Source organism: Chamaea fasciata, unplaced genomic scaffold, assembly GCF_029207755.1.
Source record: "Chamaea fasciata isolate MVZ Bird 193981 ecotype frontalis unplaced genomic scaffold, bChaFas1.0.hap1 SCAF_6, whole genome shotgun sequence".
In the NCBI taxonomy this organism is placed as follows: domain Eukaryota; kingdom Metazoa; phylum Chordata; class Aves; order Passeriformes; family Sylviidae; genus Chamaea; species Chamaea fasciata.
This window is the reverse complement of record NW_027094091.1, coordinates 56353744-56376101: the sequence shown is the minus strand read 5'-3', so window position 1 is coordinate 56376101 and position 22358 is coordinate 56353744. Positions and strand designations below refer to the sequence as shown.

Genomic DNA, 22358 nt, shown 5'->3' with positions numbered 1-22358 from the left:
TGGGTAATCAATAATTAACTCAAATTTGAGATGATTAATTGGTTCTGTGACTTCTGCAGAAAAACAACTGGAAAGCCAGCAGAAAAGATGAGAAAGACTGAGCATAGGACTAACTAACATAAGAATCATCAACCAACAGAAGAATTAATATGAATAAGAGAATTCATTGACTTGTAGCCAATGAACATTAATGCCTTTGTTTGATAAAATTTTATAAATAGTGAAGAGTTTTGATAGTCTTTGTGCTGGCCTTGTGGAGGTGCCATCCAGCCTCTATTTCTGGGTAGAACTGTAAATAAGTCAAATACCTCAGCTCTGTGTGTGGTTCTGCCTCTTGCACAAACTCTTTTGGGACAACACCAAATGCTAATGGCTTTGGGGTTATAAAAAGCTTACATGGCCACACTGCCTACAGGAAATGCAATTGCTACTGAATCATCTAGGAGATGTGTGGGAAGCTCTGAAGAGTGCTACAGAGGCTGTACACTTTAAAGGATTTCCCCCTTATACTAAACACTCTTGAAGATCAGAGGTTTTGGCCTCACATGTGAAATATCAGTCAGACACAGGGATTAGGTCCAAGCAGAAAAGTTGGCTAGAACTTACTGTACCACAAATCAACTGTAAAATATGAATGTGAAAGAAAACCCCAGATCTATTTACAATGTAATTCTGGTACAACTGAACAAGGAGTGGAAAAACCAATGTAAAAAGTATAGAGTGTAGGGATTTCATCTAAAATATTGGAGATGTTTCCAACCCTTGAATTTTCTCTATTACCTACTTTTCATGTTGGGTTGCAAAATAACATTCAAAGCTTTGTTGAAATTTCCAAAAATGTCATGGCGTTTCAGTGATCTTTACCTGACTCTGCAGCTGGCTCAATGCTCCAGCAGAGTTCTGTGTTGGCCGTGCCGTCCGCAGCATTCTGCCAGCTGGATCATTACTCAGAAGCGAAGCACAGCATCTGGATCAAGGAACTACATTTTGGGACCTACATGTGGGAGATAAAAACGTAAGTATAAAGCGACAATAGATTTCTGAGTGACTTTCAGCTCATCCATTAAGATCATTCAAAGATCATCTTTGTACTCATAGCAAGACCTTGAAGAGATACAACAGGAAATGAAAGCATGTTGACAGAAGAGTTTATTTGGACATTAATATTAGTATTTTTTATGAAAGTCAGTCCCAACACAATCTGCAAGAAAATAAAGTTGTGAAGGAGGCTCCCTACAGAAGTTGTAGAAGCTCCATCCTCAGAAGTAGTGAAAAATCAACCAAACCTGGAGCCACCTGCTGTGATGTCAAAGTTAGCCCAGCTTTAGATTTAGAACGTCCCAGGTGGGAAGCTTGAGGAAGGATCCTGTATGTGCCTCTTCCAAATGTGACCTATACAATGAAATTAGGCCTTGAATTAAAAGAAATGTGGTGGAGGATGAAAATACGAAAACACGCACAGATATGTGATTGCAAAATCATTGTCTTAGAAAATGAGGCATGGAGAATTTCAGAAATATGGGCTGAGAACATAGTCTTGTTTCTGTAATACGTGAAGGAACTATTACCAGTTTTGTGGCCCTTCAGCAGCTGGGTCTCAAACAATAAGACGCAGTTTCAGTTACCTTTATTTTGATCGAAATCAACTTGTTGGATCTGGAATTTTGTCCACTGAATTATTTACTCAGGCTAGTGATTTTCTTTTAAGTCCCCTTAAGAGTAATTCACTCATTTCCAAAAACAAATCAGCAGAAAATATGCATTTCTTTTGTATAAAGAAGGTATATATAAGTATTTAATTAAAGCTGTGATTTTTGGTAGTGTTAAGTAGCTTTCAAGTTTGGCAGCCTAGAAAACCTGCATAAACTTGGCCAAGTCCTGAGTGGCTTATTCTATTTACATAATTGCAGAAGAGATTTTTTGGCATTGTGTAGGTGGTCTCCAGCAGTCTCTACACTGACATATTCCATCTCAGAGCTTCCATGGCAAGCAGAACTTTCTGTGTGTGTGTACTTATATAAAAAACAGGCTTTCTATAGGAACAGTGTTGTGAAGGCTTAGGAACAGAAATCAGTGATGGGGCTGGTGCACAGCAGTGAAATTTGAGTAGTATGACTGGATGGAGAACACAGCAAAGAATTAAGACATGGTGGGGGTGAAAGGAAAGAGAATGAGGGTGGGGAAGTAGAAGGATTTATGATCATTAAAGCATATTCTACCCAAGAACTTCAAACTCAATTCCATGTTGACTGCCTTCCTATGAATTCATAATTATAAAAAGCTATTAAATCTTTGATAAGAGCATGATGTAATGATTTTCTTTTTCTCATAGAGCATTTGTGAACCAAATATATTGTTTTCACTGAGTGGACCAAGCTCCTGGGAAAAGAAACCATACCACACCAAACTGCTGTATAAATAGCTTTGTTGGAAAAAAAAAAAGGATGTGTAGAAAAGGAGACACAAGATCACAGAAAGAAAACCTGGGTTCAATGACAAAGGCAGCTGGATGCAGCCCTGAGTCTTCTCCTTGCCTTCTTCTCACCATCTTCCTGTGATTTGGGTAAGCTCCTTAACACAGATTTTTCACAAGTAGCAAAAATTTTCTGAGTTCTCTCTTACAAGAAATCCTCCCTTTTAGTTGCTTTGCATATCTGCCCCTAGGATGGGATGCTTCATACTCCCCAAGCAAATATTTCTAGTTGCTATAGTCAGCTAGCTCAGATGCTAGCTCAGGTTCCTCCAGGGTAGATGTTACAGCTTACAGAAAAATGTGCCCTTTGCAGAGCTTAGTTGAAAATGACTGCGAGTCCTCGCAGCTGCACCAGAACACATTGGGGGCTAATGTGAACACAGACAATCCTAGAGAATGCTAAACAATCACTTAAAAACAAAAAAATTCATCCCCGGGTATCACACACTGGGCCCAAAATATTTAGGTTCTTCCAATAGTTTTGCATTTGCAGAGTGAAACTCTTCTTATCCTTTTCTGAGAAAATTAACTGATCTATGATCAAGAAGAAAATAGATAAGATACTAGTAAGTGGCATATAAACATACACACATGCACACACACACACACATATATATTCTAGCCAGTGTAAACTCCTATTTCTTGTGCCCATATAAGTAATTACTATAAGATAGTGTAGCTAAGGCTGTAGACCTTTTTTGTTCAATAAAAATTATTGAAAATTAAATAAAATGAGTGAAAGAAAGCTGTAAGCACTGAGGCAACATACGTGAACCCCAGTCTGATGACTTTGGCCATCACCAGCATCGAGTATTGCTCACTGCAGGACAGGTTTACCCTTGGAATCCCCAGGCTGAGAACAGGCACCAGTGCAATCCCAGGTGGGCTCCCAATGCCACCCTTCTCTCACCCTCTCTGCTGCCCAACCTCTCCTGAGTACAACCAATCATAGTATCAGCATTAATCAAACCTCAGGAACCTGAAATAACAATTGACCTATTTACCCTCCCAAGAAGCAGCATAAAGAAAAACTCTAGGAGCTACTCAATTGCCAAAGTACACTGCCAGGGAAACAAACTGCACTCCTTGTTCTTCTGCCAAAGGTTATAGTACTTGAGCCTTTGAGAGCCACTATGACCCGCACTCCTGTGGCCTTATAAGCATGCTACACACCCTTTGTTTTAACAGGTATGCTTCTTCTGTCTCTATTATTTTCATAGATTTCAGCCTGAGATTAATTTGGCATTCAGCCTGAGGCAACTTGACTGTGTGGCTTATACTAACAGATATAATTTGTTATTTTTGAGGAAGTGTGCTCATGTTGATAGCTTTTCCTCTTACAAGTAGGTTGGTGGCAGTAACCAGCTGCAGCTTTCAGAAGTCAGGCACATTGATTTCTACAGAGTCCCGGCAAAACCTCTCCTTAGTTATGGAAGGGCAGGTAAGGGTCCCACTTCCCCTTACAAGACAGACAGCAGTTTTGTCACTTGCCAGAATATATGCAGGCCCCACTGGTAGAAGTGTCATAATTCTTAATTAGTCAATGCAGCATCAAAAGAGGCCGCAGAATTCGTGCCCAACTTTCTATCATGTTGCTTGTTAACCAAAAAGAACCAATGTTAATAGTATGTTAACAACATGTTGACAGTTAAAAGGAGTTTTGAGGTCTGTGAAGTAAACCTTGTCACTGTTCTTATTCTTTTACAAAAAAATGGGTCTTCTACTGTATATGTTGTTCACAAGATTTTTAGCTCAACAACTGCATTTTCCAATTTTTGTCTTCACACAGTCTGTGGCAGAGGGTGACATGACACAACACAGTCAACGAGATCAGGTCCTTTCTCCAACAGAGACAGTAAAGTTTCCCACACTGTCCTTATTTATAGCTAAAACTCTAGGGAAGAAAATTACCAACACTTGACATTCACAGCCTTCTGGCAGAGACTGCAGCCAGGGAAAGGTGCAGTGGGAATCGTTTCAGACTAGCAGTTTCGAATAGGATGGTCCCTCTGCTCAAGAATAAATTGCAGGCAGTAAATTATCATACTTTTACTTACACAAACATATCCTAATATATCTGATAAATTTCAGTCATGAGTGGGCTGGATTAGCAACTTTGGTATAAGATGTTTTTAACTACTGCAGAGCACAACCCTTTTAGTCTGCATGTGTCTTTATTCTTTTAAAAGCAGTTCCTCAGTGGGCAAAAAACCCCCATCCACCATTTCTTGGTAATTCTTAAGAATTGACATTAGAGTTAATTGGTAAACTATTAAACTGTTCAGTTGTAATGCATAGCAGCTGTATCAACAATGTCTGAATGATCACCCTATGCTGCCACTAAGGAAATACCTCATCTGTTATAGCATGAAATACTGCATGATAATTCAAAATGATGCAAGTATCTGGTTACCTGCTTACAATAATTTACCAGCAGAGACAACAGCTTAATTATAGAGTACATGTCCTGATGGCTTCCAAATATTTCTGCTATTCTACACTAATTTCTAAGGGAAATAATAAATAAATAGGAATCAGTTTCCTTATTTTACAGTAGTACATTAATTTATGAATGGAAGACAGAAGGTGCCAAGGTGCCTGAATTTTTTTGTGTTCTCATCATGATATAAAAATCTAGCCCTAGCCACCCATAAATTCTGATGGATGATGGAGGCCCCAGATCAGTTAAAAGATGTGGAGTAAAGACCAGACTTCTCATAGAGTTGTGCAGAATATTATCTCAAAGGTGACAGCCCCGGTCAAGTGGGATCTGTTTACACTGAAAAAGAACAGGCAGCTTGGATGAAATGTCTCTCTCTTCTGGTGCTGCCTTCAGGTTCATTCTGATCGTGGGATCACAGGACCCATCTTCAGAACAGCACTGGACCAGCAAGAGCAGAGGAACCTGCAGTGTACAGGAACCTTCTCTGTTTGGCACAGAGGCAGTGAAAAGGTAAATTCATATGGGATCAATGATATGAAACCAGAAGTCCTTTTCTCTGTGAAAGAATAATCTGTCTGTGTAGGTATCAGGGGCCTCCAACATGGTCCTGTCCCATTAAACATCAGCTCAAAAAGGAATTCTGAGCATATATTCCCATGAGCAACTATTAATAGTGCTCTCCACTAGAGTTTGCTCTTTGTAGAGACAAACTCTTGACACCTTGTTGGTTAATATGTCAGCATTCATTCTTGGAATGAATTTCTGCTCTATCAAAACCTGTAAAATAGGAATCAGACACCTCAGCTGAGTGAGAAAATGTCTTTAAACTTTGTAACTGCTTATAGAAAATGAGATTTTGCTTCATACACATTTCTCTGAGAAATCAGTAGTTGATAATAAGTAACTGAGAGTAGGGATTTCCTCCCTCCATTTCTAGGCAGTTACTTTTAAAATACTTTTGAAAATTAGAAATTTTAGCATGCATGGAGAGCAAATGGACATGTTTGGGACGTTCTTGTTTTGCCTAGCACTATCATTTGGTGTAGAGAATTTGCAATGTATTATAATAGTGAGAATTGGCAGTGAATTACAGTCCTGTAGTTAAAATAACCTTTAAAGTCACTGTCTTCCATTACGAGTGTTTAAGTGCACTGAAAAGCCAAAAAAAAAAAAAAAAGGCCAAAAAAACCCACAGCAAAAAAAAAAAAAAAAAAAAAAAAAAAAAAAGAAAAAAAAAGAAAAAACCCAGCCAAAAAAAAAACAACCAAAAAAACCCCAAACCAAAAGGAATGTATGAACATTCAGACTTCTGGGTTTCAGCTCCTAGTGATGGTGAAGTGTCAAAATAGAGAGTATAGCAGCAAGACTGAGTCACGTAAAAAGCAAGAGGAATTAAATCTGTACTTTTGTGCAGACTAACAAGTTTATTCCAAAATCTGAGTATGGGCTGCTGTGCTTCCCTGATCCTTGCAAACAGCAGCACTGTGCTGGCCTGCAGAGCAGAGACCCACTCTGGGTCACAAACCCCACTGTTTGGATAGAACGGGATGTCTCAGTCAGCTGTTCCAGACTGCCTTTCTCCCTGCTGTGCTGGCTGCACAAGCTGACCTCTCTGAGCACAGAAAAGAGAAACATTGTTCTGACAGAACTCTGACCCTGACACTGGCATGTGTCATGGGCAGTATCACTGTCCATGGCGTGAAAGACACTGCAAGCTGAGGATGAACTTTTCACTCATTAGAAAAAATCTAGCATAATATTACACATACTGCCCAACTACTCCACATCAGCCTGTACCTCTGTCTCCTGTGACCCATCTCTATTTTCAGTGAACTCAGATTTAGAATGGATCTGACCGTAATCTTATTTTTCCCAGAGAATTCAAACATTCATAATGACAGCAAGATATAATGCATTCATAATGACATCACAGAATTGTTTAGGTTGGAAAAGACCTTTAAGATCAATGAGTCCAGCCATTAACCTGAGCAACACACCTATGTGTCCTTTAAAGATCTTCAGTGTTGGTAACTCTACCACCTCCCTGGACATCCTGTTCCAATGCTGGAGCACTCTTTCAGTGAAGAAACTTTTTGTATTATGCAATCTGAACCTTTCCTGGCACGACTTGAGGCTATTTCATCTTGTCTTATCACTTGTTACCTGGGGAAAAAAAACAATCTCCACCTGGCTAAAACTTCATTTTAGGGACTTATAGAGAGTGATAAGGAGGCCCAAGCCTCCTTTTCTCCAGACAAAACATCCCCAGCTCCCTCAGCTGCTCCTTACAGGACATGTGCTCCAGACTCTTCCCCAACTCCATTGCCCTTCTCTGGAAATGCTGCAGCCCCTCAACATCTTTTTTTTATTGAAGAGCCCAGAACTGGACACAGCACTTGGGTTATGGCCTCAGCAGTGCTGAGTACAGGGGGACAATCCCTGCACTGCTCCTGCTGGCCACACTATTGCCGGTCCAGGCCAGGATGCCACTGGCCTCCTTGGCCACTTGGGCACAGCTGGGTCACGTTCAGCTGTCAACCAGCACCCCCAGGTCCTTTTCCACAGGGTAGCTTTTCAGCCACTCTGCTCCAAGTCTGTAGCTTTGCATGGGGTTGAACTTTGGCACTTGGCCAAATGAGGTTGAACAGTTGTCCTTGGTCCCTCGTTCCAGCCTGTCCAGACCTCCGCAGAGCCTTCTTACCCTCCAGGAGGTCAGCACTCCCACCCAACTGTTGTGGAAGGGAATCAGATAAGACAAGCAGGACTTGCCTTATGTCCTTACTGACTGGGCCTGATCCTCTGGTTGTCCAGTACTTGATACAGGCCAGCTAGCACTTAAGATGATCTGCTCCATGACCTTCCCCAACAGCACAGCCAGGCTGACAGGTCTGGTCCCATTGCTGATGTATTCACAGAAATCTTTTTTGTGTCTTTTAGGGCAGTTGCCAGATAAAGCTGCAGCTGGGCTTTGGCCCTCCTAATTTTCTTCATGCTTAACCTTCTCTTTGCTCATGTTGTGTGAGATGGTGTAGAGGCACTTCCTTTGAGCTGTTGATTCCAACACCTCCTTGGGGAGAGAAACTCCAATTCCTACATGACCATTCTCAGGTGCTTCCATGGTTTCTAAAACATCACTGACCCTTGTGTCTTTGTTGCCATAGGGATCTCCATCCCCTACCTCCAGTGGCAGACAGAAGGAACTTGCTAGCACATAGTCACGCAAAAACTGGTGGGCTACCTTCAAGTTTGCCTCTAGTGAGACTGGTTTTACCCCTTTCCCCATTTTAGTTGAAACTTGCTTTAATAAGCCCTTCTCACTTCTGTGGGAAGATCCTTTTCCTCCTTTGGGACAGGTCTACCCCATCCATTGCCAGCAGGTCTGGTGTTGAGTAGACCAAATCATGATCAAAATCCCCAAATTCTGTGGGTAACACAAGGCTTGGAGCCAGGTATTGGTCTGCTGGATTGTACCATTCCTTCCCTGCAACTGGATGGATAGAGCAACAGTTGTGCTCCTGATGCCTTAACAGCAATCCCAAGACTCCCCTGAAGTCTCTTAACTGCCCTTGAACTTCTTGTTGCCACTTCATCACTGTCTACCTGAAAAAACAGAAGATAGGTAATAACCCGAGGGTTGTACCACAGGAGGACACTTTCACCTCACAATCTTTAAGCCAGGCCCCAGAAAGGATGCAGATCTCCTGAAGAAGCTTTTCTGGTCTGCATATGGGGCTTTCTGTCCCCTTCAGACAGGACATCCACCTTTTTTCTCTTTATGGAAGCAATTTTGACACAGGGCACAGGCTGAATCAACTTCAGTGGCACCTCCAAGCCAGATGGTCCATCCTCCCCATTACTGTTCCATTCCAGTTGCAGAGCTTCCTACTCATGTGCCAGGCCACCTGGGGTGCTGGAGCAGTCACAGGTGAGACGTGCAGGAGCCTGTCAACATTCCTCCATCCCTTAAGTCACTGTGCTCTGCCAGGCAGAGAGAGAACCAGGAATCCCCTGTGTCATGCAGGGCCATTCTTGGGGTGCAATTCCAGCAGTTTGTCTCTCTCACACCCCAGGATATCCTCATTCCCAGAGCACTGGTCCCTGTACCAGGGGTTGCCCACTTCTGCCTCTGGTGTGGGTACAGGGCAGGGCACAGCTATAAAGTCACACTCGAAGCTTAGAACAGTGCAGTAGACTCCCAAATTTAACACCTCTATTAAGCTATAAAAATTGTTTGTTTAGACTATGTTGACCTACAATCATCTCCTTCCAAGATCCAAGATACATATATAACCAAATGATACCTTTCCATTTAATTGGTACATGTCAAACAAATGTGTAACTCTAAATAGAAATAAACACAATCCCAAGAAACAAAGGAAGCGCTGCAGTACATACTGCTTGGAAAGTGTAGCCAAACACTTTGTGATAATTATCATCAGGAGTTTGTTCCACAGTATAAGACTCTCTTAAAAGAAAGCTGCCTAAAAATATCTTCTTTACACAGAAGGAATTGCAAGATAGTGGTTGTGCACAGGAAGGAGAACTTCCTATTAGACTTACACAGATATAACTTTGCAGGTTTTGACAATACAATCTGTGACAAGTTTCTGTCTCCTGCATCTTTTCCCTCTTTGCCAACCTAAATGAATCTATGATTCTATGACTAGGTAGAAAGCATTATTTTTAACAAGACTCATCAGCGCATATGTTTACTCTTGTTTACTACTGATTAAAACCTCCCTATTACACTGTAACCTCCCTGTGTACACTATTACTATCATCTACACAAACTCTGTCACTGTTTCCAGTAGGATTCCACGGAGTGCAGATTTTCTGCTCTCTGCCTTCATTTAATACTCTTTCAACTGTATACACTAAGAAGTAAATAACTTTTCTCCCAGTTCTTTTGCCTCTGTCCTTGCTATGTTAACCAGGCTCTGAGCAGTAGCTTTGTTTTCTCCTCATTTTTTGCTGAGTGAATTTGTTAGCAAACAATTATAAATTTTCAGGCTAGCACCAGTTTTCTCTATTTGCTGATTTCTCTAACACAGCAAAAAGAGAGAAACAGGTGGCAGGTGCAAGGTTAAATACAATACCTAAACTATGTTTTTTTTTATACAAAATCTTATTAGACAGTTTTTAAAAGCATTACTAATTTGAAGCTAAGCTCTAAGTTCCCTCATCTTTTTAATACAATGAAGAAAAAAAGAAAAGCAAGAGGATGTCAAAAGTTGTGAAATACTCACAAGTCTCGGAGTGCTGAGCAGCAAGACGACATGACACAGAAGTTAGGATAAGGTTTACACAAGTGACAGCAGCAAATGCTCCACCCCCTCCTCCATTCTGTTTTACTTTCAGTTGTTATATAAATAAATTTGTCCCTAATAAGGTGGAAATTATTCTCGGGACAAAGAGCAGACCGCAGAGATTTCCTACTGCCACTTCCGAGCAACTTTGAAACTTGGGGAAACAAAACCTAAGCCAAACAACACAAAAAAAAAAAGCCTGTGGAGAAATACATATGCCTACAATTTAGAAGGCAGGCAAGTGACTGCCAACGGAAAGGCAGCTGAGTGATTGCTATCTGAAGCATGGACCTTCCTGGACATTCCTGTTTAGCATTCCCTAAAGGGAAGAAGGCTCATGGTTTGTGCCCTTGTTGCTGCACCCTGTAGCTTAACCTCCGGACCAGGGTGCGGCAGAGTTGCCACGCTTGGAAGCAGACGCTGTAACTTTGTGCCGTGACTCCTCCTTCTCTTTTGCAACCTGAACAGCGTGTTCTTAACTGGGGCAGCTGCCTTAGGAGGGAAAATGCAGTGGCCTTTCCGGACAGCACCAAGAAGCCGTGGAAGAAGGTTGTGAGGACAGAAAAGAGTTTCTCCAAAAGTCTTCTCCATCTGGCTTGCTGTGGAACAAGGCAGAGAGGTGGCATAGGGCCGCAGAAGATCATCCTTATAGAGGATCTGAAGGAGCTGAAAAGAATAATCTGCAAATTGCATTGAAATCCAAAGTTGTGGATTTTTAGCTGTTAGGAAAAGTGGAGGTTTAGTGTCTGTAATAATCATCCGTAATGGCAGCTGCAATCCTGAAGTCCTCATCATAAAAAAACTTTTGTTCCTTGAGATAAACTTGAATGTGTTGAAGACGAGGCTTAGCGGCTCCCCCAGAGTACTGTCAGGTTTCCAGGAACCATCACTTACCTATGTAAGGTTCATGCATTTGAGAGGCAACAGTAAAAACAGTACTTGATCTCTGTGCACTCTTCTTTATATCCTCAGCTGTGCTGTTCTGGGTGCTGGTTATTATTCTGTGCACATCACACTGAGACGTGGTAAAAATATTCTGCAGCTAAATAACAGGGTTTTAGAAATTACTCTGACTCCTTATTGAAGAAGCGATGAGTTTCTGGAGCTGGGTGTTTCCTTCTTGTTTCTCAGTGAAATAATGTTTCTTTCAGGAACACTACTTATAAAACAATATGAGTTAGTTCACTGTGCTGGCATGTTCTATTACAGGAAGATTCAAAAAATCTATTCATAAACATAAATACGACATCTGTAGCTTCAACAGCTGTTGTACAAGTGAGAGAAACAAGGCCTGGGACTGAATGTGTCCAGAGGGTAGTTGCAAGTGCTAATTCATTGTGTGGGACAGCTCGCTGCTATATCTCAACACCCTGGAGTCCTGTGGTCCAACATTTGGGTCCAGCATCCACTCTGCAGCGAAGGCACCCGAATGAAATGGCACCACATTAATTACCTCCTGCATGGGATCAGATTTGCAGTCACTGCCACTGCGAAGAGGGGAAAAAAAAAAAAAAAAAAAGAAAAAAAGGGCAAGCAGAACTCACAATTTCGTGCTTGTCAGGGACTCTTGGCTCTCTCACATGATACCTATCTATGCCTCCAGAAAAGCAGCTAGTTGTGCTTCCTGTACCTTGCTTCCATGCAGGCTGTGAATGTCACTTTTTAAGCAGGTGTACAGACATGACAGGTGAAATCTGCTTCACCTGGCAGCTGTTAGAAACCTGGGCAGGATTTGAAAGCGAATATAAAAATATGGACTTTCCACAGCTAGTGACAGATTATGAAAAGAAGTACCAGCATTGCAGGAAAAACATCACCTTGGAAAAATATTTAAACCAAAGGAACATACCCATTTATTAACTGTCTTATGATAAGAGAACTTATTTTCATATAGGAGCGGTCATAAATACCTGTTTATTCAGCTCACCCCAGCTCAAAGAGTGAAAGTAAATGATATCAAGTGTACATGCGCGTACAGGTATGTACTTGGACTTGGATCCCAAGGTGTATCATATTTGCCACTGTTTAAATCTGAAAGAAAATGGAGCGTTTTCTATTTGTTTTTCTCTTTGGTGTAATACTTTTGCTATGCTAAATTTGACAGAATTTTCTAAACTAGGAGAACTTTATAAGAAAACAGTCAAAGACAAACACATAAAGATTGAGGTGTTAAGTAATTATGTGAGAATAGGGAAAGAATAACTTGCTTACTTTTTTTAAAAAAAATCCTTTTCCCAAAACTTTTCTTGGAACGCGGCAAAATGGAATCATTGCATATAGATTGGATTTTTTAACTATCTCTCTGGGTTTGTTCTTTTTTTAAGCGCTGTGTTTTGCTGCCCTTTCTGAAGTTTAAAATATATTTCTAGCTTAGTATAAAAAATATTCTTAGGAATTACATTAGTTGTATATAAAAGTAATGCAAGTGTCAATATGTGTTATATTACAGTAGGGTGGCAATACCACCAGCACTCCCTCAAAATTTAACTCTCATTCGTTTTCTTAATTACACAAAAATGTGCTCCCTACTTACACAGGAGACATTTTATGATCATCTGCTTGTTACTAGCCATATCAAGGTGTTTCTTTATAGTATAAATTATTCTCAGGTTCTCGTACAAGTAAAATACGCCTTTCTAATTCATGTGGGTTTCATTTATAGTGGACACAGGCTCTTTGGCAAGATACTGGCAATTATTCTCACTAAGCAGCAACTAAATTTTTAACTTAGTGTTTTAAGTGCAGTGACAAAGAATGTGAGTACAAACAGTAAAGTGAAAACAGATGCATGACTGTCATTTTGGAAATAAGGCAGGAAAACTGAAAACTCAAACTTGACCATCCTGATTTGAAGCAACATTACCCAAATGTTTTGTGCAACTGCATGACACTCAACAAGTTTGTGGCTTCTCTGATCCTAAAAGTCTGCCCGTATTCTCATGGAATTCCTTTGGAATTGGTGTTAGTGCTGTAGCTGAACACAGGCGTATTGCTACAGGAGCAGGAGTGAAGAAATGGCGTGGAAGGAGGCTTTTCCAGAGCAATCTATGTGATCGGGTGGGATACAAAAACCAGTAGTTCTAGCAAACACAGACCCTTGTAGGATGGCCCCAGATGACTCAGTCCAAAACCAACTTCCTTTGCTAAATTTCTGAATGCTTAAAGAAGGGAGTGCACTACATTCTTCTCACCTACTGTCTTAGTATCAGTCATTTTAATAAAAGGTTTTGAAATGGAGACCTTCACTGGTAAGTTACCAGCTCTTATAAATGCTCTATAATGATTTTAATTTTCTCTAAATGAATTCCAAAACCTTTAGCAAACCTGAACCCAAATATACAGGAACATGCAGAAGACAATAATTGCAATTTAAAATGTATCTCTTCCAAAGTCCTTTGTTTTTTTGTTTTTTTGTTTTTTGTTATAATGTTCCTGCTGTCATTGTATTTTTGCTGCAGGGCTGAACTACTACTACACCAGCAATTATCAACCCTATGAATTTCTGCATAAGAAAATGAAGGAACTGTTGTTTTCTTCCCCTAGGTGACAGGGTGGATACAAAAAGCTGATAAGGATGTACATCTTCGCCTCCCTCCACCATTGCCAGTGTGGCAGCCAGAGGAGGTAGTTCCAGGGGAAACAGCCTTCTGCCTCTGAGAAAACACATCCCAGTCATCCAAAAGCCTTCACCATTACTCCATGATGGTTCAGCAAAGGTGAGCCTTGATTCTAGTGATGGGGGCTAGCAGCAGAGTGCCTTACTACTGAGAAGGACATGACAGAGGGGAGCTGGTATGATGAGGGACTCACATCAATCCAGCTTTCAGATAAGGTTGGAAGGTGCATTTCTGGAAATTGTCATGTTCGTACACATAACTGAATTTGGTATGTGTTCTGCACCAGTGCTGTAACTACACATACCAATATTCAGGACTGAAATAATTCTACAGAGTAGTTACTCCTGTAATAGAACATGTAATGTACTGAACATGTTACGAGGTGGGAATGTGTACCCTCTGAAAATCTAGGCAACTTCTGCTTCATGGCTCATATAGGGCTATAATCTGTCTCCCTTTTTTTCTTAATAAATTGTAATGTTTTCTAAATTATAGACTCTTCAGATTGCTTATTAAAAACTGGCATTGCAAAACTGCTATTTAATTTCTAGGCACATCTGGAGAGACATTATTATTATGCCTTTCAGAAGCATGCACAATATTTCTGACATGTTATAATGTATCAACTATTGCCACTAAGAATGAGCTGTTCCTATTTTAAGATACAGTGTTTCCAAGAGAAACCAGATCAATTGCAAAATCAGCAAAAGCAAAACAATGGTAAAGGCATTTAATGCACAAAATGTGTAGAAACATGTTTCTGAGTCTGTTAAAAGTTAACACAGAGAAATGCGCAGCTCTTAGTTTGAGTTGTTTTAGGAGCATATAATCTCAAGTGCCAGGTGAACACATACTACTCTATTTAGGCAAAATATTTGCAGTATTTCAGCCTACAAGTTTTCCTAAGAAAGTTGCTCTTCAAATTGCATGACAGGAAAATTCTACATATAAAATACTTATATGAATAAAAAAACTGGCTAACATCCCGAAAAGAATCCCTTCACTACAAGAGGTTCTCTCAAATTATATTTATGTTATTTCTCTCTGCGTTAGTCAGACTTGGGTGGAGCAGCCAGATCCCAAAGCTCTTGCAGTTCACACTCTCTGAAGCAGGGAATCTCATGCCAAATCCACAAAACCGTTGATGACCCTAATCCTTCCTTTCCAAGATAGTTCTCACAGGAACAGAACTCAAATGTTTCTTTGGAATTAGGTGCTGTGCTACCTGACCTCTGATGACTGGACACCTTCTGCACTGGGTAGCTGAAGCCCAGAGCAGTGCCTTGGGGAAGTAGGCACATTTCCCTGTTGGGGTGCTCAGGCTAAACAGAGCAATGGCTAAATTAGCCAAGTAGCAGGGCTGGCAAGAGCCTTCTGAGCATTTCAATGCCCTTGGCTGCCTATAACCAGGACGTGTAGCCCAGAATCCTCCCCTGAAAGCAGCATCTTTATACAGTATAAAGCACAGCATCCAAAACGTGTGTCAGTCAATTTATCTTTTTTCCAGACAAACATTTTCTAAGTGTTTCTCAAAAGAAATTCCAGAACAGTGAGTTGAAGAGTCAAAATTTTACATTATAGTAAGCAAACTGAGTCTCTTGGGAGAGGGAGGGTGGATTCCTTTCCTCTCAGCGAACCATTTGTTAAAACATTTTCCAAAAATCTCTCAGTCTCAGCCCATGCAGACACCCTCTCTGAGTTTAGCAGCCTGCTTTGTGGCTCATTCACCACTTGTTGTTGAAGCTCTAAGGAACACAGAAAAATTTGACGTTGACCCATATGTGGATGCAAATAAGTCCTACTAGAAAGAATAACATGAGAGAGATTAATATGCTACAGAGATGAACGAGGAATGTAACTGAGTAATGATGTGCATTCTATCAAGATCGTTTCCCTTTTTTCTTCTTTAATACTAAAGTAAAATAACCATGACATTTGTATCAACTTTCTTGTCTTAAATTACTGTTTTATGGTTTCTTTGTGCTCTAATACAACTCTCTTTAATGATCAGAGCTATTGTGACAAAAGTATAAAACACTTCTGGAAAACTGATTTTGGTGTAAACAGAAATAACAGTTAAAGATATTTAGCTACCACATGGGCAGAATGTATTCTAAACCCCAAAAATTTAAGATACTCTGCTCAATACAGTGTATTTGCCAAAAGGAAGGAAAGGGATTTCTCCAACTAGTTTTAATTAGGAGTCATACCAAATTCAAAGTTGTCTTTAGTTTTGTTACATTGCTTTCAGACTTCTAGGGTATACAAAGGGAATATATGAAAATATATTATGACACTTGTGGAATATTGAACTCCTGCATCACCCCACAGTATCACTCCTTTACGTGAAATAAATGTGCTTTCTGTAGGTAAACTTAATATAGGGCACACTATGTACAGAAAGGGTGAATGCTCTGGGAGCTGGCAAAACTTTGACTAGTTGATGAAAAGGTGGTGGTTTGAAATTCACTGTCACAGTGGGGAGAGACGGACACGCCGTCGGATTTCATGTGGCAGAGAGAGCTTCAATGGCGTGCACTGCTCTTATACGGGCCGTTCAAAGGACTCCACACTCAAACCTGATTGGCTGTGATTGGTTACCACCCACCTCACTGGCCAATAGCTGCCTCCTTATGTTGTCATCAGGGATTGACTGGCATCCACTCTCTGCAGTCAATCCCCTCCTCCTCTCAGTGCGGCTCACAGTCCAGCTGTATGCCGTCATAATTTACCATCAATAACTGGTCATTTTTCATTTCAGACATGGGTTTTACAATAGTTTGTTGTCCTCAGACCAATGATTTTCCCTTCTGTTACTTCTCACCTCTCTCCAGAGCACCTGTTTTTCGGGAGCAGCAGCTTTCTCTGGATGCTTTACCTTTGCTTTCACTGGGACTACAAGGGACACAGAAATGTTTCACATGCATAGGAATGGAGATTCCCCATTTTCAACCTCCCCTGCTCACTCTGATCTCTCCCATCCTCTGCCTCCTGACTGTCTGGCCTAGGGAACTAAAATTCATTGTAGGAAATCATGCAGTAGCAAGGACCGGGAGAAATGTACAGCACATTTCCAGTCCTTTCTTTTTCCCTGATGATTTATCTGTGTGTACTTAATCTATCCCAAAAAGAGCCAAAGTGATTATGGACAGGATTTCCAGTATCAGGCCATTGAACTCTACCTGTCCAGCAAGCAGCTTCTATGAACTGTCGGTATGGATGTCCAAAATGGGTCTGGCTTGCAGATGCATACAGCATTTCCTGATACTGGTATGTCTAGCTATCCCTCATATATGACTAAATGTTCTTGTTACTCTTCAGTGGGCTTTGAAATCTGCTCCAGGTTGTTCCACATCGGAAAAAACCAAGGGCAAACTTCTGGACTGTGTCCTAGCACAGAGTGTAAAGCAGCAGCAGCCCTTTAAATTGCTGCTGCAACATTGGCCAAACTAGGGAAACAAAATAAGCCAAAAGCTTTTTCCACTATGGTTGGATCAAAGTATGTACTAAAATAATAGATGAAAGATGTTCAACAGATTGTTATACTCACTGCAGAGTTGAAAACGTGGGAGAAAATAAAGCAGGTTTTTGTAAAAAGCATTATTGAAGAGTTGAGACTCAAAGCACCCACAGTTGCTTTGCCTTTTTTTTGTCTTGTGTTCTTGTACAGTACTTAGTCAAATATAACCAAAGAGTAACATCCAGAAATATTTCAAATATAAATAATGCCCGTATATAGTGAATTTTAATCAATAGAGGCAAAGATGTTTTTTCGCTGGAAAAAAAGCTGAGACTTTAGCACTTTGAAAGAGCTGAAGAGACTGTCGAGGACAGATAAGTATTCAAGTACTGATAGGTGGCCCTTAGGAAGGAAAGCAAATCAAGGAATTAAATCAAGTTTAAACTCAGGAAAATACATTGTCTCAAAAAGATTTCCATTTGTGAGAGTGCTACTACAGAGAGTAATGCTGGTCTTTAAATCCTGTGTAATGAAGACAGTAAATAATGAACTTGCTCTAAGACATGGATGAGTGGCCAGTGAAAGCATGCTGCAGAACAGTAGATGTGATGTCCCCTGAGAAATAAATAATAATAAAATCTGTCCAAAATCTCACATCTGAAAGACCATGGTATTGCTTGTCACTTCCCAGATACCTACATTACAGGCAACATCTTGTAATTTGATTTTTCTAACCACAGGATTCCTCCTCAAGTGACTCTTCCTGTTTATCTGAGAGCATCTATTTTTGTGCAGCTCCCATTGTAGCTAGTTTCAAATCTTTAAAAATCAATGTTCTGTGGCTTAGGGGAGGGATAGAATTCAATTCCTGCTGATATAAGACTTTCTTGCAAACCCTTCCATGTATTTATACTGGTAGAGACACTGTGATTTCCAAGATTTACGTTACATGGAGTTGGTCCATAAAATTGCATACTTTACTTGTTTCATTTCTGGGTGACTGCATGAAATCAATTCTGACCTACTCTCACACACCTATCAATAGAAGCTTAGACCTAGGCATCTGATAAGCACAGTCTTCTGCATTCCAGAGGAGCAAGAGATCCATTTCGTTTTTGGCAAAGGGAAAGGACTAAGTCTTTGCATTGAATGTATGAAAAAGTGAATCGGAACTGATGATAGTACAAGTTCACATTGTCCTAAACTACAAGGGCTTGGAGGCCTTTTTCATTGTCAGTCACCCCAATTAGTGAAAGCTACATTCAGCAACTTTAAATCAAATCCTCTGTGCTCTCGCTGAAGTAGGAAGTTGAGCTTAAAATGAGGGGTCTGGGCTAATTTGTATATTTCTTGGGAGCAGGGTGAGTATGTGAAACTGGTGAGCTTCTCAAGGATGCTTCAGGAATATAAATGGCCACTGTGTGATTCCTGAGGGATGGGTAATGTAACTTGAGGTTTTCAAAGTACTAGAAATATTAATATATTTTATCTGATGATTTTAAAATAACTACTTCCCCACTTAAGCTGTTTTTCTGGTCATCGTTGTGATTTCTTGTTGTTTCTGTGTTCTAGCATTTATATAGTGTTCTCCAGTTGAGCGTATAGTAAAATTTGGGAATTACTTTTGTTAAAATAGATCAAAAACTGAATTGTAAAGGATTTTTGACAATGTCTAGTCCATCCTTCTGCCCTAAAGTATGAGCACATGTGCCTAAACCATACCTAGTGGGTATTTTATTGATGTTCTCTTCAAAATGTCCAGTGTGCTGAAAAACTTTAGGAATGTGGCATAATAGGACATGCAAGGAAGGTGCACAGCAAAGGGAGGATCCCGTGACAAATGCAGAAAAAAGTTTTTCCTTATTATTTTGTGGTCTGCTTTTCCCTTCCAAAACATTTCATTCCTTCTGTTTAATACTGCCTGAGGTTTTGTGAGCAGAGCTTTCATTTGATAGCTGCATCGCAAGTGAAACTGCTTGCACAATCCTGAATGACCTGCCTATTTTCCTTTCTTTCAATTTCACAAGTTCCTCTGTGCACAGCACTCCTGAGTCCACCTCTCCAACAGGTTGTGCCCCCTCATGCTGACAGATTTCTTGCTTTCTTTTATTAGTTTTACAGGACAGGATGTCAAAAATCTTACTGAAGTCAGGATGATGTGACAGCTACTGCTCCTCCTATATAATTTCAACTTTTTATCCTGTCACAGAAGAAATAATTTGTCTAATTTGTCCATAATGAATGTGTGGGCTTATTCCTCCTCCAATTTCAATTTTCTCCAAGTGCTTCTCTGGGTAGGTTTTTAGGCATGGGAAATTACCTATCTAGACTGGTGCACTCACTCTTTCTGTCCCCATATCTCGAGGTCAGTCATTCTGAGCCTGCTTTTTATCAGCTTGGACCTCAACACATCAGTCAAATCTTCAAGAAGGGAAGGAATAGGAAGCCCCCAGTGAGTCAAACCAAAGGCCAGTAATCCCAGGATGCAGCCTGCCTGCCATCCACCGGCCAGAAGCAAATGGGGAGTGTGAGAGCAAAGCCAGGGCACAGGGACCCTTCCCCAGTGATCCCCTCGTGTCCTCCCGAGGTGCCTCAGACAGCTTGTCTCTCTCAGGCAACAAAAAGCTCTGCAAGCTGTCATAGTCACTCACATCAGATCTTAAACAGGAGTCCCCCTTTGTTCACAGTGCTGTTTGTTCACTAGTGGTCTTCTATGCTTCTCCTGCTAAAGAGAATTTACTTCTTATTTTTAATGACATGATCTATTCCCTATCATAAATGAAGCTAAACATTTTAATTGTATTGCTGAAGATCCAAGTGATTTTCACCTATCTGTCTTGATAAGTGACATCTGTATTTTTGTTTAAACAGTCATGAATCTAAAATTTTGGGTAATGCCTCTCTTTGCATCTCATGGTAAATGCAGTATGTCCCTTGTACAATACTTCCAGAGGCATGGAAAGTACAACTCTTTCATCATACAAATTTTGGCCCTAACTGAATGCATGTGTGGTTCATGATTTCTACCCTAGGTGTATCTGTGCTGCACTTTCAGAAAAAAATTGAACCTTTCTATGTAAATATTTGGACATTTGTGGAATTGGAATTTTAACATGGTGTAGGACATTGCACACCAGACTGATTAATCTAATCCTAGAAATCACTGCAAATAAGCACCTATGTTTCATTTACCCTCATGTCTTCAGTCACTCATCCCTATGGTCTATTGTGACTAGTTTGTAGATTATACATCTAGAAATATTTTAAACAGGGGCAAATAAAAAACTGTTGTCTGACACTGAAATGTATACTTCACTTATAAACATGCCCTGAAGAGAAGACCTGAAAAAATAGTAGGACAGCAGGTCCAGTGGAGTGATTTCACTGGTTAGCTCACTTATCAGCTGCATCAGAAAGTTCTCTTCCACACTCTCCAGGGATCTCCTAAATTGTTTTCTCTCTGCTGTGTTATATTTCCAGCTCTCTGCTGTACTGTTTTGCAGCAGATATCTACTAAGCTGAAGTCCCCTATTAGCAGGACTTTTCCCAGCTGCTTGTAAAATATTCCATGTGCCTCTTCACCCTGGCTGAATGGTCTATAACAGACACCCACCACGACATCTGTCTTGCAGGCCTTTCCCCTGATCCTTACCCATAAACACTCAACACCATCGTCACCATCATTGGGCTCTAGACAACCAAATCCCAACAGCTTTTTGCAGGAAGAAGCCCTAATTCCTATTCTCAGGCACTTCCATTGTTTCTAACTCATAAATAATCCCTGTGTCTTTGCTGCCATGCGAATGTCCATCCTCTGCCCCCTCAGAGACAGCAGACTGAAGAACCTCACTAGCACATTTTCCGTCAAACATTGGTGGGCTGACCCCAGGCTTCTCTTATTTTTTTATTTACTTCTCTTACATTACTCAGTAGTAACTACTGCAGCTTCAGTAGATGGGTTTTAAGTTAGGATTTCAAAAAGTTTCCTTGTGTTAATTCTTGTAACATTTAAGCTCTTTCATGTGTGTTAGAGCTTTAAACTATCTTTTAATGTGCTTTTCAAACTGTGACCTAGGTGTTTGCAGTGGAAAGTATCCCACAAAACATTTGATAAGAGGTGAAAAAAAAAATTTTTTACTTTGCTGCTACCTTTCACCATGTTTCCCAGATTTTTTTTTCCCTGATATATTTCCCAGGGAAAATTATCATGTTTTCCAGAAAATTGCTGATTGTTAGGGATAAAGGCAGATTTGAACCACATGTCAAGTAAGGACAAATCAGCTGGTATATATTGATGTCATCTGTTATTTGCTGCTCCATGATAATAATTTACCATTACGGAGAATTTAGACATTTTTACTTTGAGGAAAACTACTTTTCTACCTGAAACAAAATCTTATATGACTTCTTTCTCTGTTTTTATAATGGCTCATGTTTTTACATCAAATAAACAAAAGGATTCTTTTTATCATGCATGGATTAGCTATTTATAGGGAAGGGTAAGTTTTCTAAGGTAGTTTTTCATTTGGAAAAAGTTCACTTCTGCATTGCTGTCTTGTAGAAAGATGAAGGTACTTTTAAAATGTGAAAGTCAAGATTAAAGATCATGATCCCGTGGGTGAAAATATTAACACAGGCTTCTTGAGGAGGATTTATGGAAGATCTTCACATCTAGGAATCACAAGGACAGGAGAAAGTGCTGCCTTTAAAGAACAGACAGTTCCATAAGGTAGATTAACAAGGGGAGTTAGCAGATTTGCAGGTGATATCTTAAAGCTTTAAAAATATTTGTGTTCCAAAAGCCACAACCTACTTAATTTATAAAGGTTTTATAGAGCCTTTGTTATTGGGGACAGTATGAAATAATAGACTGTTCTAGTACAATATATGAGCATTATTGCAAAAAGGAAGAGAGGTCAAAAGGACATGTTGAACGGAAGTAGAAAAATAATATTTCCAAGTTGAAAAAAGGGTAAATATTGAGGAGCTTGATAATTTAGTGTTTCAGGATAACCCACTAAATTTTGTCAGTTTTTAGACAAGTTTCAGTTCAGTAAAA

The 22358-nt window shown here is 40.2% G+C and overlaps 1 protein-coding gene and 1 long non-coding RNA gene across 7 annotated transcripts in view; one reads left to right on the top strand and one right to left on the bottom strand.

Annotated features, from left to right (window-relative positions):
* The window catches only part of IL15 (interleukin 15), a 46182-nt gene extending 45233 nt beyond the window's left edge, over positions 1–949 (bottom strand). For all 4 annotated transcript variants that reach the window (XR_010721519.1, XR_010721521.1, XR_010721520.1 and 1 more), the window contains exon 1: positions 865–949. Coding sequence is in view for 1 of the 4 variants with exons in the window: in XM_066186447.1 (XP_066042544.1) it covers positions 865–927 (63 nt within the window). In the remaining 3 variants the exon portion in view is untranslated. The remainder of the gene's footprint in view (positions 1–864) is intronic.
* The window catches only part of LOC136291405 (uncharacterized), a 68748-nt gene that overhangs the window by 6236 nt on the left and 40154 nt on the right, over positions 1–22358 (top strand). For all 3 annotated transcript variants that reach the window (XR_010721524.1, XR_010721523.1, XR_010721522.1), the window contains exons 4-7: positions 877–1015; positions 2333–2563; positions 5310–5426; positions 13766–13938. This is a non-coding gene — a long non-coding RNA (uncharacterized lncRNA). The remainder of the gene's footprint in view (positions 1–876; positions 1016–2332; positions 2564–5309; positions 5427–13765; positions 13939–22358) is intronic.